At 41.8% G+C, this 18065-nt stretch overlaps 2 protein-coding genes and 1 long non-coding RNA gene across 5 annotated transcripts in view; 2 read left to right on the forward strand and 1 right to left on the reverse strand.

The window, feature by feature from the left end:
- The window catches only part of LOC133734880 (B3 domain-containing protein Os07g0679700-like), a 59262-nt gene that overhangs the window by 9937 nt on the left and 31260 nt on the right, over window positions 1-18065 (forward strand). The window lies entirely within an intron of this gene.
- LOC133734881 (uncharacterized) lies at window positions 3873-6779 on the reverse strand. Of its 2 annotated transcripts, XR_009858635.1 has the most exons (8): window positions 6651-6779; window positions 5414-5580; window positions 4972-5086; window positions 4627-4702; window positions 4456-4524; window positions 4237-4319; window positions 4053-4129; window positions 3873-3937 (listed from the first exon to the last, which is right to left on the reverse strand). It is a non-coding gene; the product is annotated as an uncharacterized LOC133734881 (long non-coding RNA). The 2 variants fall into 2 exon arrangements; XR_009858634.1 differs by having other exon boundaries at window positions 4237-4702.
- On the forward strand, window positions 6555-11197 carry LOC133734874 (G-type lectin S-receptor-like serine/threonine-protein kinase RKS1). 2 transcript variants are annotated; one of them, XM_062162492.1, is made up of 7 exons: window positions 6555-7897; window positions 9196-9318; window positions 9499-9701; window positions 9806-10016; window positions 10116-10353; window positions 10512-10662; window positions 10757-11197. In XM_062162492.1, exons 1-7 carry the CDS (start codon window positions 6652-6654, stop codon window positions 11045-11047), a joined length of 2463 nt encoding a protein of 820 aa, XP_062018476.1. In that variant the 5' UTR covers window positions 6555-6651; the 3' UTR covers window positions 11048-11197. The 2 variants fall into 2 exon arrangements, 1 of the variants encoding a protein (XP_062018476.1); XR_009858631.1 differs by having other exon boundaries at window positions 6559-7897; window positions 10595-10662; window positions 10757-10827.

Below are 18065 nucleotides of genomic sequence, written 5' to 3' on the forward strand. Positions count from 1 at the left end.
AAATTCAAGCAGTCTCACAGGTTTTGTTCTTTGATCATTGTGATGATTTTGAGCCCTTCATTGATCATTGTGATGACTTTGAGGAAGAGCCTCCGCAGACGAGAGAGGAGAGTAGGGAACGATTGGCGGTGCGGTTTGGTCGGGGCTGAGATGGGCGCGAACCCAGTAGACTACTGCTCGAACCCATTTCAACAAGAAGAAGACGAAAGCTTCAGAAATGAATAAAGAGACTGAGATTGATGATAATGGAAGCACGACCCAACTGAGAAAGAAGGGTCAAAAAGAAAAATCTGACATTGAGGGTATTTTAGGAAGTGTAAAAAATATTGAGTTGAAATATTATTAAAAAAGTAAAAAGGTGTGTAGTTTGCAAATAGGGGTGTGCAAATTTCACCCCCCTATATTAATGGGCTTGTTTAGCTCTGTTGTCGTAGAAAAGTATTTAAGGACAACTATAACAAAAAAGGCAAGCCATAATAGGGATCAATACGTGAACTTCAACCAAGTCCATGTTCTGATCATAACGCTACGTTACAAAGTGAAAATTAGAGAAAGTGAGAGATTTGAAAATGACAATTCTCCCTAGATGATTGAGAACATTGTTTGAGATCCCAAATATTGTTGCAAAGTTTAAGTACCAAATGAAATGACTATGTGACGTGGTAAAATGACCAAGTTCTAATAAAATAATTTTCAAGATAATGTGTGATCTACCGTACTAAATATCATATCATTATGTACTCAAATTTAGTACATCAAAACCACTATTGGGCTTCAAGTTCTCTCTTGCGTTGTTCCTCAAGGCCTCATCTATATGCTGCAGTCTCCCATGAACCCGATAAACCCAACAAATCTGTGAAGCAAGCCCGTATGCTTTGACTATTGACGACGTTATCTTGGTTAACAGTGTTCCACCGGTTGCCATAGCTTGCTTTTCTCTGCTGCTCTGTGAAGCAAATCCAAACTCCCAAGTCCAGGTAAAGCAAATCTTCAATACTGTAGTTTCTTCCAGTGGTTACCTTTACTGGGTTGTGGCCTGTTCTGTTCTTTGCCTAAAGCCTCTAATGAGAAACAAAGCTGAAATAATGTCTCTTAATACTTCATTTTTGTTTTCTGTGATAATTCTATAGATGAATTTGGCTATCAACCATTGCGGCAGTTACAGCATTGATAATTCTTTCTCCATTTCAAGCTGGAAGCGTGGCCGCAAAACTAGTCATGGTCAGTAGATTATGATTCTGCATGTGATATTTGGCTGAGAATCTATTATGTTTGTTTAGCTATTCTGAGGATCGTTTTCCAATAACATAAAGGAATCGTTTTTTTTTGGAAGTTAAGGTTGAATTTTGTTGTTGTATGTTTTTTAAGTATGCTGGCGTTTTGATTATTTTAAGTGGTGTTCTTGATTTTATATGTTAGTATAGATTCAATGTGTGGATACACTAATACAATCTAGCACAATTGTTCCTCAAATTTTTTATCTTTAAGGTAGATATATGGTGCCCATTGGAGCGCTGAAGGGCCATTCTACACCTCAGAATGTTGGCCAAGATTTTGCACCATTGGCAAAGAATGATGGAAGCAGCAGCTTTCAAATGAAGACATTTGTACATTTGAAAATGCCATAGCAGGTAACAGCCTTTGTCTTCTACTTAACAAATAGGAAAAGTTACGTTTCTGTTTTTGTTTTGGTTTTTCTTCCCTTTTTTCTAACATTGGGAACACCTTTACTCTTTAAAGTTCAAATTTTGAGGAGTCAGCTGTTGTTTTAGCACAATTCTTGCCCAATTGTTCGTGTTCTTTTATTTGATGTAGTTTCTGAAAATTGAAAGGAAAATTTTCATTTACATGTGGTTAAGAAATTAATTATATCATTTACAGATGATGCACTTGCATATATACATGATATACATGTGCATTGCGTTCATAGCTTTTCACCTTTACTTCTGACTATTAGGGGGTCATGGTGCTCGAATGATTCTATTGCTTGTAAGTGATAATTATTATGTTTTGAGTGTTTCAGTGGGAAATTTGGTTTTCACAGACATGGCAAAGGCTATAACTACAGGGAATATCCAGGTGAGAATTTGTTTTGTCCTCAAATACTAGTGCCCTCACTTTTTTGTAGTGGATTTTTTTTTCCAAAGTTTTCGTTTTATTAGCTTTTTCCTTATAGCATATGTAGTGTACTATTTTATAGCAAATTGTTTAAGTTTAGGGGTCTGAAAAAGTAAATATTTGTCTGCTTATCAGTCATTCTACTTTCAAAATTCTGTATCCAAGTTAAACTTCTCATATATAATATCAGGAACTAGAATTCTTTTCCAAGTCAGGAAGGTGCTGTCTCAGTTTATGACATTGCTGAAGGAGGAGCTGGAGATTGGTTTAGAGGTGAGTTCCAGCGCTCCAGACCATAAACTTTTAAATTTTACAAGCACAATAAAGATGATCATGATCTCTTGTTGTCATATGCTTCCTTTTTTTTTTTCTGTTTCTGAGAAGAGGTGCTGATATCGTACCCTGGGAGTTGTTTGATTTTCAATGTTCTCAACCATATTTGTTGGTGCTGCAGTTGCTTTTACTTTTCATATTCGTTGTCAGTATTCATTTTTCTGGAATCTGAAAAGTCCTCAGTTATATCTCATTTTAAGATAATTGTTAAATTCATGTTTGAGGCTGAACAATAATTTTGGCCATTCAGACTCTATTGATCCTTAGTTCAAAAGCAACAACCTTCAGTTAATTAACTCCAACCGTCCAACGCCAATAGAAACAAGTCTAAAACAGATAGATAGCTTCTTTTCAAGGACTTGATTACAATAATATGTTTTTACTATTTCAATTTATACTTTGATTCTAAGTTTTTATCAAACAAGTGAGCTACTACTCTGTACTTGAGTTTGATATTTGACATCATCGCTTCTAATAGGCAAAATCTCCAAGGGACATTGAAACAGTTTCAACGCCTATAGATACAAGTCTGAAAGCAGACCAGGTAAGTAGCTTCTTTTCAACCACTTGACTTTCATTGCAATCATATGTTTCTATAATTTTCATTTATATTTGAAGTTTAGGCTTTTACTAAACAACCGAGCTAATAGAGTTGTGACATGTTATATCATTGCTTCAAATAGGAACAATCTCCGTTGGATCCAAATGAATATAAGCTGATTATGAAGACCGCATATGAATCAAAGGGGAGTGCTAGGCTCACACTCAGGGTGAGTGTGTGTGAGCCACACTCACTCTGAACTTGCCATGTGTGAGCAGAAAAACTCATACAAATTTGTTCTTTTATGTTCCTTGTATGCAGCAGCAGCAACAACTACTTTTCTACCAGCAACAACAACATTCTTACCAACAAATGATGTCTCAGCCTTGCTACGAGCAATATCAACCACCTAGATAAAAGTGAGACATCTTTTGTGACCTGAAGCAATAGAAAGAGGCAAATTGATATAATTGTATAGAAGAACTAGACAGTCTGACAGCATTATAAATTCTACATAAACAATAATCTTAAGTTTGCAATCTAATACTGAAACTCTCTCATACCCCAAAGAAAAGAACAGGGAAGGGATAGCAGAAATGAAGGTTAAACTGATGGTCTAAAACTTTACACAACTAAGTCATGCTTATCCAATGCTTATCCATCAATGTCTCCGTACAGTTAAGTAATTGATTCTAAGTACCAGGGCTTGTTTTATTCCCCTCAAACATGATTTACTGCCCCATGAATTACCAACACCATTACCAATACAGTAAACTAAGTTATGTATAACAGAGATCTAATATATGCCAAAGTTATGATTAGTTCATGCTTCAGGTCTTCTGATTGGAATTTCCATCTCGATCAAACCAAAATACCCCCCCCCCCCCCCTCTGAAGACCCATACCTGATTGGTGTGCATTTCAATGGAAGTGGTTTTCCAGTGTGCTGATAAATAAATTAAAAAAAAGATTATAAGAAAAAGTATAGAAAGACAGAAGGTAGTATCTGCATATAAAGAACAGGAAACAGATCAATCCCAGAAACGAATTTGAAGACAAACCTTCTTCAAAGCATCGCTGACACGACGTAAATAATGAGGTACAGCTTTCCAAAGGGAATGCTCCACAATGTTCAAACCTGTGGTAAACAATATATACAATTTTATTTTGTCTGTAAGGGATACACACGATTTCAAAGAGCCAAAGCATATGAATATCAATGAATCTAATGTTGAAGTGGTTTACCTGCCCTAGCTTCATCACCTGGTGTGGGTTTATGGTGCCTAATTAAGCTCATCAGTTTGCCATACAGAAGTTATCTCTCGCACCTATAAAAGCAAGAGTAACATATAAAACATAAAGAAAATTAGAGAATATCCACTATATCAATGTCATTAAGATGCAGTCCCCCTCGCCCCAGCAAAGTGGTTTTGGAAAGAGAGAATAAGGTTGGAAAAACAATACCAGATCTTCAATCACCATATCTCTGTCTTCACTAGTAAGATCATGTCAGTCTCTTAAATTTAAAAGACGCTGCAAGTAACTTGATATTATTAGTCTAAACAAATTTTCAACATGTCTTTTAATCATAATTTTCAACATCCTAAAAATTGAGCAGAGTCAGTAGCCGCTCACAGAAGTCTGATATGTTTGTATTGTAAGGTTCCGCGATTAATTTGTGTAGGATGTGCAGTAAGAACAATCTCAACCTCTTGCAGCAAGAAGAATTTAAGGTTGAGAACAAGACATCTAAATGACTCAACAACAGTAGAAATACACACACACATCTTATGTTCAACAGTGTGCTGTTAACACGAGGCAACATCAATGAAGCAACAACTTGAGCTCATTAAAACAAGATCATTTAATTGGTTCAGTTTTATCTTTTACAGAAACCTAAACAACATGTGACATATTTTCCCCACTATTTTCTGTCTAGGCATACAAATCAAGACAAAGGATAGAAGGAAAAGAACCAACCTGCTTGCAAATGGTATCGTAAAGCTGGTCTGGTGAAACACAACGCTGCAGAAGCTGATTAAAAATATCATCACAAGATTTTGATAGGGATGCCACATTCTTTTGTCTACGAACCCTGCACAAATCAACAACTTTATCTATATTCACCAAAATGCTTATAAAATTCACAGCTGAAAGAATTTCAACCAATTTTTGTTTTTTCATGTTATATTTTAGGAAGCTAAGAATGTCACAATTTTAACTGTAGAACCAAAGTTAGAAGTCAATCCTTGATAGACACTACTATTTCCTCAAGCTCTGGTGCTTCTTATTTCATTTCCAAACAAGTATAAATACACACAGGCACATATATGAAATTTAACCCTTTTTCTTGTTTTTTCAAAAAACAAAAAATTTAGTATAAAAAACAAAATAAAACAGAGAGATCAAGTCGTTGAGTGACCTGTGATGAACTTCAGCAATGCCCATCAAATTATTGAGATAATGGCTGAAAGCACGAGCGAGAGTGAGTGCCTCCCTTAAGCTCATCTTCGAAATTTCCGACGCTAGCTTCTTCTCCAGCAGCTCCGCCGTGTCCTCCATCCCCGCCAGCCTCATACTACAAGCACTCTGAACACAAAAACGCCCCGTTTCAATTTTCCTCATCGGCAACCAAACAAGGTATCGGAAAATAAGACAAAATCAGAAGCAAACAAAAAGGTATCTGTTGGACCTGGTCAATGTCACGGCTAAACTGACGGCATCTGTTGGTCTAAAATAGTTTTGATTCATTCCAGATAAGTCCTTGATTGAGCTTAATTACGAGTGTTTGAGCTTGGCTTGGCTTGACGAGCTTGAGCTTAAGCTTGCTTGGATTTGATAAACACATGCATATTAGTTATAACGATCATTGCCTCTGATTTTTTACCGAGTAGAACCATGTTGTTTATGGAGAACATATTGTTTATGATCTTCCTTCCTTATTCTACCAAGTTGTTTCATTTCCTCTAGTGAATCATACCTGTCAATGAAGTTCCAAGATAGATCCAAATTGGGCTCTTGTACCTATACATGACCTAGACTTGCGCACATTTTTCTTCCTGCGTGCCCCATACTTTAGAAATGTCTAGCTAGTCTTTGCCCCAAATTGGGATCTTTGATGTGATTCAATTGCTCATCTCTCTGCCGTTTTTGGAGTTGTTAGATATTGAGAAAGAAAAATATTCTATATTAGGACAGGTGTTGCATTTTCAAGAGGAAACATCCTACCATAAAGGGCTAGCTGTCCATATCCAAGATTCTCTCTTGTACGCAAGAGTGCATGCAACTGACCGGTTCATACAACAAGATGTTGACCTATGTATGACCTATGTAATTTTTCAGATAAGGTTTGTGCGCATTTTTGTTCCTACGTGCCCAATACTTTAGAAATATCTAGCTAGTCTCGTCCCTAGAATTCTAATCTGGTGTGCGATATGTCAGAATTATTGAACTTTTTTTCTTTTTTTGGCTGAAAGATAAGTGAAAGAGAGGAGTAACCTCCCTAACACGTACTCTAATGAATTATTGAACTTAACCTTGTGGTTGAAGGGCTCTCTAAACTAGTCAAGTGGATTGACTTCATAAAGTCAGTCCGATGGAAATAAGTGATGCGCAAATAGAAATAGCCAAAACAAAAATTTTCAGTGAGAAAAACTAACCATGAGTTCCAGTATCGAAGCGTTTATCCAGATATTGCTTCTCTTCCTTCTTCTCCCCTCTAGCATTTGCCAGCTTCCCCTTGACGCCCTAACGCCAGACCGTCCCATCAGAGACGGCGACGTTTTAGTCTCTAACAATCAAATCTTTGCACTAGGGTTCTTCAGCCTCGGAAATTCTCAGCACCGCTACGCTGGAGTTTGGTATAACAAGATTCCAGAGAAAGCCTTTGTCTGGGTTGCGAACAGAGACAACCCAGTCAATGATTCCTATGGAGTGCTATCGATCAATGGTGATGGAGGCCTTGTCATACATGGAAAGGACCTAAGTACGCCTCTTTGGTCCGCAAACGTTACTCTCTCTTCCCCACACAATTTTACAGCCAAACTTTGGGATACAGGAAATCTTGTTTTACTTGAGAATGGTAGCCAAAGAGTTGTGTGGGAAGGATTTGATTACCCCTCAGATACACTGCTCCCCTCTATGAAGATTGGGCTGAACCGGCGGTCCGGGTTGGAGAAGCACCTAACATCTTGGAAATCAAAAGATGACCCGGGAACCGGGAGTTGTACATGTGGGATAAACCCGATGGGGGTTCTGCAGTTGTTTCTGCGCAAGGGTAGAGAAGCATTATGGCGGGGCGGCCCTTGGACTGGGCACAGATTGAGCGGTACCGCTGGAGACTACAATTCAAGTATTGTCAACAATGAAGACGAGATATCCTTCGCGTATTTGGACTCAGAGATCACAAGGATGGTGATAGATGAATCAGGAATACTTCAAGGGTTCACGTGGAAGGATCAATGGATCAAATTCTACTCCTACCCGACTGGGTGGTGTGATTCCTACGGACAGTGCGGTCCAAATACTAACTGTGACCCAGCCAAGGACTATAAGTTGTCTTGCACGTGCCTACCTGGGTTCGAATCCAAATCACCTAGATTGAGTCTTGGTGAAGGTGGGTGCATTAGGAAAGCGGAAGCCTCCACATGTCAAAATGGCGAAGGGTTCGTGAAGGTGGCGAGTGTAAAAATACCGGACTCGTCTACGGCACGTGTGAACATGAGCACGAGTTTGGAAGAGTGCAGACAAAAGTGCTTGATGGATTGTTCTTGCACAGCTTACACGAGTGCGGATGAGCGGGGAGGTGGGATCGGGTGTTTGACATGGCACGGGGACTTGATGGACACGAGGACTTTTTCCGATGTTGGTCAAGATTTATATGTTCGAGTCGATGCAACTTCTTTAGGTACGTTCTTTATGTTTATGAGAAATTCTTAGGTGGGGTTTCCCCACCACGTGGCTTTAGGGCCACCCAATCAGAACAAAGAATTTTTTTCTTCATTTCCAAAAATGCCCCTGCTCCCTAAATGTACAATACCCAAAAGACCCCCCTGCTAGGCAGTGATTGGTCTGCCGCATTGCCACGTGGTGCGGGTGCCCCACGCAAGTCTTTCTCTATGTTTATAATACTACACTAGCTAGATCTAAATGTGGTCGTCTAAACAAACGTAGAAAAATAATGAATTCGGAGTATTTAACATTTAGGTTTGCTCACATAAGGGTCAGTTTTTAGGGAATATGAGAGACAAGTAGAACTCAACCACATGTATTAAATTTAAATACTGAAATTACAATAACTTAAAACTTGTATTTACCCTCAGCCGTCAGACCTCACATTCTCTCAAAAATTGTTCCTTATGTGAGTAGCTCTAATTTAACAATTTTACTCAATTTAATTGTGGTAATATCGTAATTCTTCAAAAAATTATATGGACCGCATACTTAGGAATAGGAGGGGTCATTTTTATTTACACTACCTTTATACGCATGTAATGCATGTGCGATTTGGTGAAAGTCTTTAAAAAAAAAATTGTATTTATGCTTTTTGTGCGTTTTTAATTTTATTAGAATAACTATTAATATGCTTTGATTATGAGTTTCTATTTTCTAGACTAAAGGGTATTTTTCGCAATCCATATTTTGGAGAAGTCTGAGCACTTTTATATTATAGAACTATAGATAGCAGTCCTGCTCAACTGGTCCCTTTTATAGTATAGAACTATAGATAACAGCCTGCTCAACTGGTCAGTTGATTTTCGTGCTCAATCATGCTCAATAGTGATGCAAAATAATAAGGCAGTTCAAGTGCTTATTATTTTCCATTCTTGGATCTACATCAAACGTCAGTTAGGTAGTTGTACACAACTGAGTACTAATTAATTGACCACCAGAGCATGACTCAGATAGATAGATAGAAGAACTTGCAGGCCTAACATCAACAACATCAACCCAAAAACTAAACCAGACCCAACAAGGAACCTAGCCAACTCTATCCTCCAACAGCCGTTATGGCCGACATCCAAGGAGACCATTATTGTAATGTTACCATTATTGCAACCATTATTGTAATGTTCCTCTCTGCCTCTAAACCATAAAATTTCAATAATCACCAAATCTGATGATTTCCTAATTTGCAGGTCTTTGGATTTTTTTTTTTTCTGGTACTTTGGATTTTGGGTGTTTACTTATTTCATACCTTTGTAGCTCAATATGCAAAGTCAGGTGGTTCTCTTAGCAAGAAGGCAAGGCTGGCAATTTCACTTGGATCTGTTACTATTTTTATTCTCTTACTTACCCTTTATTGGTTGGTAAGGATGAAGATGAAAGGTAAATAAACTTGATCTTGCCTTCTATTCATTTATCAACATTTTTCACCTCACTTTTATGTAAACTCCCCTGTTTTGCATTATGAAATATCATCTCATGTGGCTAACTAAGCTTGACTATATCAAGATATGAATATGGAAACAAGCTTATAAAAAATTACTTTTTTGTGTTTGATAATAGGTAAGCGTAGGCAAAATAAATATTCATTTGAACTTACTGCTGGGTTAACCTACTTCGAAGAAGCTACTGGTGGATTAGCTCTTGATGATAGTAGAATAAACTCGGAGTTACTATTATTTCATCTAAACACCGTAGCCACCGCCACAAACAATTTCTCCATTGAAAACAAGCTTGGAGAAGGAGGGTTTGGCTCAGTTTATAAGGTAGCTCCCCTTGTTATAACGTATGAAATAAAAAAAAAAAAAAAAAAAATTGGTTCATTCGTCGCGTGAGCTACTCTCTTTGATTTCTCAAATGCAAATTTCAGGGGATACTTTACGATGGAAAGGAAATAGCCGTAAAAAGACTATCCAAGTTTTCTGGCCAAGGAGTTGAAGAGTTCAAGAATGAAGTTCTTCTGATTGCAAAACTCCAACACAGAAACCTTGTGAAGATTTTAGGTTGTTGTTTTGAAGATGAAGAGAAGATTCTAATCTATGAATACTTGCCAAACAAAAGTTTGGACTCTTTCATCTTTAGTGAGTCTTTCTTTGTTATATATATCTACAATTATTATTTGTAAGTTTCTTCAAGCAAGCAAGAGTAATTAGTTACTCTATATTTCTTACTCTATCCAGATGAAACAAGGAGAGCACTTTTAAGTTGGACAAGACGCTTCGAGATTATCTTGGGGATTGCAAGAGGCTTATTATATCTTCATGAAGATTCAAGACTAAGAATTATCCATAGAGATCTAAAGGCCAGCAATGTTCTATTGGATAATTCTTTGAACCCAAAGATTGCAGATTTTGGTATGGCTAGAATATTTAGAGGGGAGCAAACTGAAGCAAATACAAATCGTGTGGTTGGAACATAGTAAGTTTCCCCTAAAATTAGAAAATCTCAGAATAACTTTTTGGTATGTGTTATCATACTCTTAACAAACACTAAAGAAGTACAGATAGCTTGTGGCAAGCATACCCAATATAAATGTTATTGAATGAAGCTTAATATTCGATTTTTGTGTTCTACAGTGGTTATATGTCGCCGGAATATGCAATGCAAGGACTGTTTTCAATAAAGTCTGATGTGTATAGTTTTGGTGTTTTGTTGCTAGAAATCATTACTGGCAAAAAGAATGCTAGTTCCTATGAGAACTATCCATACTCAAATTTGATTGGACATGTAAGCGTGCAAGTGTGTCTATTTTCAAACAATGACTATCATAATATACACTCTACTTATAAAGCTAACTTGATAATGACCAAACTATTTTCAGGTTTGGGAGTTGTGGAAAGAAGGCAGAGTTGTGGAAATCATTGATTCATCTATAGGTGAATCTTACCTTGTTAGTGAAATTATAAGATGCATTCAAATCGCATTCCTATGTGTGCAAGAATTTGCAACTGACCGGCCAACCATGTCGGTAGTTGTTTCAATGTTAAGTAACGATGCAGCTCTTCCTTCACCAAGACGACCGAAGACAATGAGTCCTAGTAGAGACCCATCTAGCAACAAAGGAGATAGTTCAGTAAATGATGTCACATGTACAATTGTAGAAGCTCGCTAAAGGTTTATTGTATGTCTATTTGCAATGGTAATCTAATTGAGCAACGTATGGAAGATTCTATTATCTTCCAATTGGGCTTCTGAGTTATAAAGAATGTAATTAGGGTGTTATCTTGAAGCATATAGAGATAAAGGTGATTGTTAGTTTCTACCCCGTTGCACCCTAATATATTTGATTGTGAGTTTTGATTGTTAGTTTTGATACCTATAGTATAACTATGCATGTCACCAAGAATAAGTAACACCCTTTTAGTGCACGAGCCAAGGTGCAACCCGACCACGACATGGATCTTGTAGACCAATATCCAAGCTACCCCGTGGTGGTCGAATGTGGCCAAGACCAATGTCCAGGATGCTTCATAATAGGCATTTCTAGACTCTTTTGCATCCCACATTGGAAAATAAGTTAATGGACTTATAAAAGGGACCTCCTCCCACATAGATAGGCATCCCATTACATCTTGTAATGAACTTGGGCCTCAAGGCCGCCCAAATACATAGTAAAAGGTTCAAGTGGAAGTAGTCTCCTCCAAAGCGGGAGACGATCCACTATACTTCTCTTTCTCTAACATTAACTTAATAACGTTAACTATTTGTAATCTACATCATAACTTTTATGTATTGTACCCCCAAGATAATTCATAATTTGTTGAATGGCAACTCAATTTGTTTATTCATACAAATGCCACAGTACTTCAATAAGCTTTGATGATATTTTGCCTTCTTTTTGTTTTGTAAGCATCAACGTCAGATTAAAGCAATGTGGAAAGATGTAACAGTCTAAGTGATTACTTGATTGGGAAGAGATATGTCAACAATGAATTATGCCCATGAGTTTTTATTAATAAGAGAAGTTGCGGGTTTGCTACTGTTGCGATATATTTCGATGACATGAACCTAATTATAACTCTAGATGAGTTAAAGGAAACCGCAGAGCACCTGAAATCTCAAATTCGAGATGAAAGATATTGGGAAAACTCGGTTTTTCCGTGGTTTAGAACTTGCACATTGTGTTGATGGAATTTTGATCAATTGGCTTGCACACAAAAGATGCTTAGGCATTTTAATGAAGACAAAGTCAAGCCTGTTAGCAATCCCATGGTCGTTCGAAGTCTTGACTCTAAATAGGATCCTTTTCATCCTAAGGATGATGACGAAGACATGTTAGAGGTTGAAGTATCCTATCTAAGTGCAATAGGCGCATTGTTGTACTTAGCACAATGCACAATAGACTAGATATCTCCTTGACTGTGAACTTATTAGCTGGATATAGCTTTGCGCCAACTTGACGCCATTGGACTGGTGCAAAGAATATCTTCGATACCTAAAAGATACGATAGATATGGACTTATTCTTTCCCTACAGAGAGAAAAACAAGTCTGATATGATGTGATTTGGTGCTTAAATGCATCTTACGCGCAACAAGGACACGGTCATCAAAGAATTGGGAAATATTTAAACCTGGAAATATTGTACCTCGGGGATCTTGAGCTAACTTAAATCCAATGATTTATGGGTCACAAAAATCACTTGTTAAACTAAAGTAAAATTGGAAAATGGCTAAGTGAGACACCAAGTCTGACGCATACATGGCTTAGGTCTCACTAGGCCTAAAAAGTAGCCAAGAACACACCAAAATAAATTGGTAGGCTCAAGGCCTTATGGTACTTCCAATGAAAAATGTGAGCAAATATTTGGGGGAATCGACTTTTGGTCTTAAAAACTAGGAAATTAAAAATTGCAAAAAGTAAAGTGCTTGAAATTTAAAGGTTTGGAAGACAATGGAAGGAATTGGGCACTAAGGCATCCACTCTAGCAATCATTTACCGTAACAAAACAATTTTGACACATAGCAAAAGGGAAATGGTGCAAATCTGGACTAGGGCATTCACATTCTCATAGTACAAAAATAATGTAAATCTGGGCTAGGGCATTCACATTCTCATCAACATACACATTAAGACCGGACTAGGGCTCCTAACATGCATTTATTGGCATTAAGTTCAATTTTAAAGATTAACAATTTGCTCATGACAACATGCTCATTCATAAAATTAAGCCACTAATTAAATGAATTTCATGATAAAGACAAGAAATTAACTAGTCATAAAATTGGCTAATTTCTATAACAAATTTTCATCGAAAATTACGCAAAGTCATGGAAAAAAAACCACAACACACTTTCATTAAGCACCAAAAATTAATGCCATTACATGGTAAAAATTGCTAGGGCTTCAAGCCCTAGACCCAAATAAGAAATTACTCACAATCCACCAATATACCCGCAATGAAATTCATCAATTACAAGAAATTAAAGTAAGGAGAGTTAAGAAAAGAGGGAGAGACCAACACTAATCACAACAACACTAAAAAGTGAGCATGACAAGATTGGAATTATACTCTCTCTTGGACCTAAACCCAAATCCTTGACGAAATGATGGAATTTGATTGAGCTATATATAGTGAAGAATAGATGAGAGGTGAGAGAGAGATGGTGGTCTTGGTGGTAAGGGGAAGAAAGGATGAGAGGCTGCCGTGTTTTTGGTCTAGAGGAATGAGAAGAGAGAATGATTATATGGGTGGGTCGGCTGGTATTCTAGAGAGAAGGAACGGAATGAATTATATGGTCTCGTGGTGAAAGAGAGAAGTGTTAATGTCTAAAAGTTCGGCGGTAGCTGAACCTTTGTTAACGCTGATCCGGTGGGCGGATCGATACTTGTGACGTTCTCAAAGCCTCCGCTACCTGTCAAGTAAAATACAAAGGGCGTCAGAGGGAGACTGAGCATTCAATACTTTGGCGGTAGAATGAGCGTAGCCCATTAGAGCTAATTATGCTTGAAAATGTACATGTATGTACAAGTCCCCCAAGTCCCCAGTCAAGGAGGGCAATCTTGGTTGGGGAGTTGTTCGGCGGTTTGAAGCGTTTTCTTCCGCTAGACTTGCAAGAGCATAATTAGCGACAGTGCGTTGTCAACCGTTGGTTTTACTGAGCAAACGCTTTATACCCTTTCGGGTGGGCCCCTGCTAGGTCCCCCAGGGAGTCCCCCACTCCCCGGCTAAGATAGACCTCCGGATGGTCGGCAAATTGTTTGTTGAGGGGGAGCTGTACGGAGCAGAGGGTGTTGGGTAGCGAGCCCAAGCTTTAGAACCCAAATGACGGGGGTCAACATGCCTGATCAGGGCCGTCGTAGACTGTTGACAAGTCCCCGTGTCCCGTAGGGACGGTCTGACGGTAACGCCGCGTGGCGGTCGTTGTCAGAGTGAGGCGTGGCCTCGGGATTCGCCGTTTGGCGGATATCCCCCCGCTAAATGCAGTAGGAAGCAGCGTCCGGTAGACGTGCCTGGCGGTATTTTGTTGAGCGATAGTGCTGAACGACATACGCCGCTAGCAAGCTGACAAGGAGGTTCCGCTAGAGGTGCATAGCGGAAGATGCCCAGCTTGCAGGATGGCAAGGGAGAAGTTCCGCTGGCGGGGTTTCGCTCAGTGGAGACTTCGTCCCTTGGCAGATGACGAGGGAGAAGTTCCGCTGGCGGGGTTTCGCTCAGCGGAGATTTCGTCCCTTGGCAGATTACGAGAAGTTCCGCTGGCGGGGTTTCGCTCAGCGGATACTTCGTCACCTGGCAGATGACAAGGGAAAAGTTCCGCTGGCGGGGCTTCGCTCAGCGGATACTTCGTCACCTGTCAGATGACAAGGGAAAAGTTCCGCTGGCGGGGTTTCGCTCAGCGGATACTTCGTCACCTGTCAGATGACAAGGGAAAAGTTCCGCTGGCGGGGTTTCGCTCAGCGGATACTTCGTCACCTGTCAGATGACAAGGGAAAAGTTCCGCTGGCGGGGTTTCGCTCAGCGGAGAGTTCGGACGATTGGTGAACTCTTCCCAAGTAGTTGCTTCCACCAGACGCTTCGTCTGGTGGTGGTTGACACGTGTTGAACCCGTAGAGGGTTAGCGTGCGGAGGCCTGTCTCCTAAGTGTAGCTGTCTTCTCGCCATTAATGATAGTAATTATGGATTTCGTAACCGAGGCGACGCCTCGGTTAATCCGGAGAGTAAGTGAAGAGTTGTGACACGTGTACGGCTGGTGTGTGACGTCGTTTTTTAGCGGACGGCCTAGAACGCGTTGATGTTGACATAAAAGGGGGGGAACCTTAGCGAGATTTGACACTTTGTGAAAACTTCAAACCCGAGTCGTCGTCTTCAAGGTCTCTGCGATTTGCGAATAGAGTTCTGCGGGGCTAAAGCTGTGGAGTTATCGGATCTTGGGGACGAGGTTTATATTGGTGAGGACAAGCGCTTGCAATCACAGCAAAGGTTTCATCATCAAGGTTGGTGCTCTGAACCCCATCCCTGTTCCATTGAATTTCTATGTACCTGCTGTTGTCAATTTTCTGGGTTTTGTGAATTTGGGGTGTTCTGAGTGTGTAAAGTGGGCTTTTGGGGATGGGTTTTGGTATTTTTGACAGTTGGGATTTCTGGATTTGCTAGATGGTCGAATCTGGGTTTAGTAGATGGTCGAATCTGGGTTTAGTAGATGGTCGAATCTGGGTCAAGTGTTTGTTGGTTATTTGTTCTTGTTTTTGTGTTTTCTGGGTACTGTTGGTGATGTTCTTGTCGATAACTGATCTAAGAATAGGCTAGATCTGTGTTTGTGCTAACTGGTGTGGGTTTTAGGGTTTGGGATGGCTAACGTCAAAGAGATATCGAGCAGTGAGGATTCCGGGTCTGACGTGTCGTTCAGCGCGGCGGATAGGATATTTATTGACTCGTTGCGTCCGTCTGCCCATGCAAGAACCTCACTGCCTGAACCGCTAGAGGTTGAACCGCTACAGACCATACCTTGGGCAGTAGCCATGGGTCGTACGTCATGTCCGGAGAGCTCTAAGGCGGGTGAGGTGGCGGCGGCCAAAGCTAAGCGCGACGAGCGCTTGGCGAGCAACAGTGCCGCAAGCGGATCCGCTGGGGATGAGGAAACAGCGGGGGAGGACGCTGAGTCCGCGTGGTTCCTCCGGGATGGCACCCCCGTCGACGAGGCGGGAGGGCGGATGACTCTCGCCGCTGTTACCAAGATGAAGCGGACGTTCCGGCTGCCGGGCTCTGTGAAGCTGCGCCCGCCGACTGCGGATGAGAAGGCGTCGATTCTCCCAGTGGGATTTGCGGCCGTTCACGAAGCGATACTCCGCCAAGGAGTGACACTACCGCTGGTGCCGAATCTACAAATCCTGGTGTGTGAATTCGGCCTTGCGTTCGGTCAGGTTTGTCCCAACATGTGGCGTCTGCTGCTGGCGATGAACTCCTTGTGGCGGTTGTCCGGGTGCGAGGGGCCAACCGTGGCGGAAGTGCTTCACTTCTACAAGCTGGTGTATGTGAAGCGCCAGGGTTGCAGAGGGCAAGTGAACCTGAGCCGCCGCCAGGGAGCGCCCAAGCTGATCGAGAATCTAAGGGATTCGATGTCCTACTGGCGGGGGACCTTCTGTGTCGCCACGGAGGGATGGGAGTACCAGGCTGGAGCGAACGAAGAAGGGCCGACGTTTAGGATTAAGTCGGAGTTCCAACCTATCCGAGGTTGGTGACCAATTTCCGCTGGCGGTAGCCGGCGGGGTTTTTATCTTGAATACTTTGTATTCTTACTAATCCACTTGTGTTTGTGCAGCGGGACTGCGGTACAACCTAACGTGGGAGGAGGAGTGTCGCATTGCTCGTATCAGAGGCTGTTGGCGGAACCGTAACCTGCTGGACTTTAGACTTCTGACTGGCTGGGAGTTGCTAGTCGACCAGAAACTTACTCGCTCCGTTGGTAAGAAATTTCCGTCAGACCGATGTCTCCTTTGTAATAAGTAGCCGAGACTGACTGGTTTATGAATATTTTCCTAGAAACTCCGCCAGGTAATAAATCGAGTCGCGACGCTTTCGAAAAAGCAATGGACCGCGCCGAGGTGGACAACTTTCTGGAGACCATGTACGCCGAGGGGCTGGCGGCCCAACAGACGCTGGTGAACCCCGAGACGTTGGCGCTGAGTCAGTCCGAGGTTCCAGTGGTGCTGCCAATGCCGCACCACTCCCATCTTGGTGAGGATGGTCTGCCGGTAGTGCAGGCGGGGGTCCAAGTGGCCGGCGGGAAGAAGGGAGGCGCTGCGGCTGGGCAGCAGAAAGAGCGGATGCCCGCCAACAGGCGTGGCCCCCAAAAGGAAAGGGTGGTGTCACCGGTGGAGGTTGTCACTGCGCCCAGGGAGGAACCACCGGTGAGGGTGACGAAGACCGCCGCCGGGAACCAAAGGGTGCTGGAGAGAAAACGACAGCAGGCTGACTCTCCTGACGAGGAAGAGGGGGAGGACGTGGAGGTGATCGGGTCCCGCCGACAGAAGAAGGCCCGAGAAGCTCCGTCGAAGACTGCTGTTGGGGAGGGAGAAGAGATCGCCGCTAGCGATCTGGACTCATTTGCTGAGTACGCGGCGTTTATGACAGATGGGGAGCGGGAATTCCTCTTTCACCTCTGCGAACGGCTAGGGTTCGGCGGCCTAGCGGGTATCTCACGCCCGACAGCAATCGACCAATCGCCCTTCAACCTGGCGTTTGGGCAAATATCGGCGGGACTGCACGACATGTTTGTGGCGGCGTCGAAGCAGCCCATGGTCGAGGGGGAGCTGCGGGAGGAAATTCAAGGTCTCCAGAGGGAGTTGGCGGAGGAGAAGGAGAAGTTGGCAGAGGCAGAGCGGCGCCTGGCGAAGGCAGAGTGTGACCTTGCCGATGCCCGCGGTAAGCTCCGCGTGGCCATCGAGCGTGACTTGGAGAGGAATGACCGCGTCTCCAAGTTGGAGCGGGACGTTGCGTTGCTGGAGGAGCGGATTGCGGCCAAGGACAAAAAACTCATTATCGTACAGCGGGAGTCCGCCGCCAGGGTGACGGAGTTGAAGCGGTTAGAAGGTGAGGTTGCTCGTCTGAGAGCTGAAGGGAATACCGCTGCGGCAGCCGCTGTCGAAGCATTCAAGCGATCTGCGGAGTTTAAGAAGGCGATGACCGAGTCG

This window comes from Rosa rugosa, chromosome 2, assembly GCF_958449725.1.
Source record: "Rosa rugosa chromosome 2, drRosRugo1.1, whole genome shotgun sequence".
In the NCBI taxonomy this organism is placed as follows: Eukaryota; Viridiplantae; Streptophyta; class Magnoliopsida; order Rosales; family Rosaceae; genus Rosa; species Rosa rugosa.

What these genes read in the sequence shown, in the direction of transcription:
- LOC133734874 (XM_062162492.1), top strand. Translation starts at nt 6,652, where the DNA reads ATGAGTTCCAGTATCGAAGCGTTTATCCAGATATTGCTTCTCTTCCTT. An exon ending in AGTCGATGCAACTTCTTTAG is followed by an intron (nt 7,898 to 9,195) that starts GTACGTTCTTTA and finishes ATACCTTTGTAG; the next exon opens with CTCAATATGCAAAGTCAGGT. An exon ending in ACTCAAATTTGATTGGACAT is followed by an intron (nt 10,663 to 10,756) that starts GTAAGCGTGCAA and finishes AACTATTTTCAG; the next exon opens with GTTTGGGAGTTGTGGAAAGA.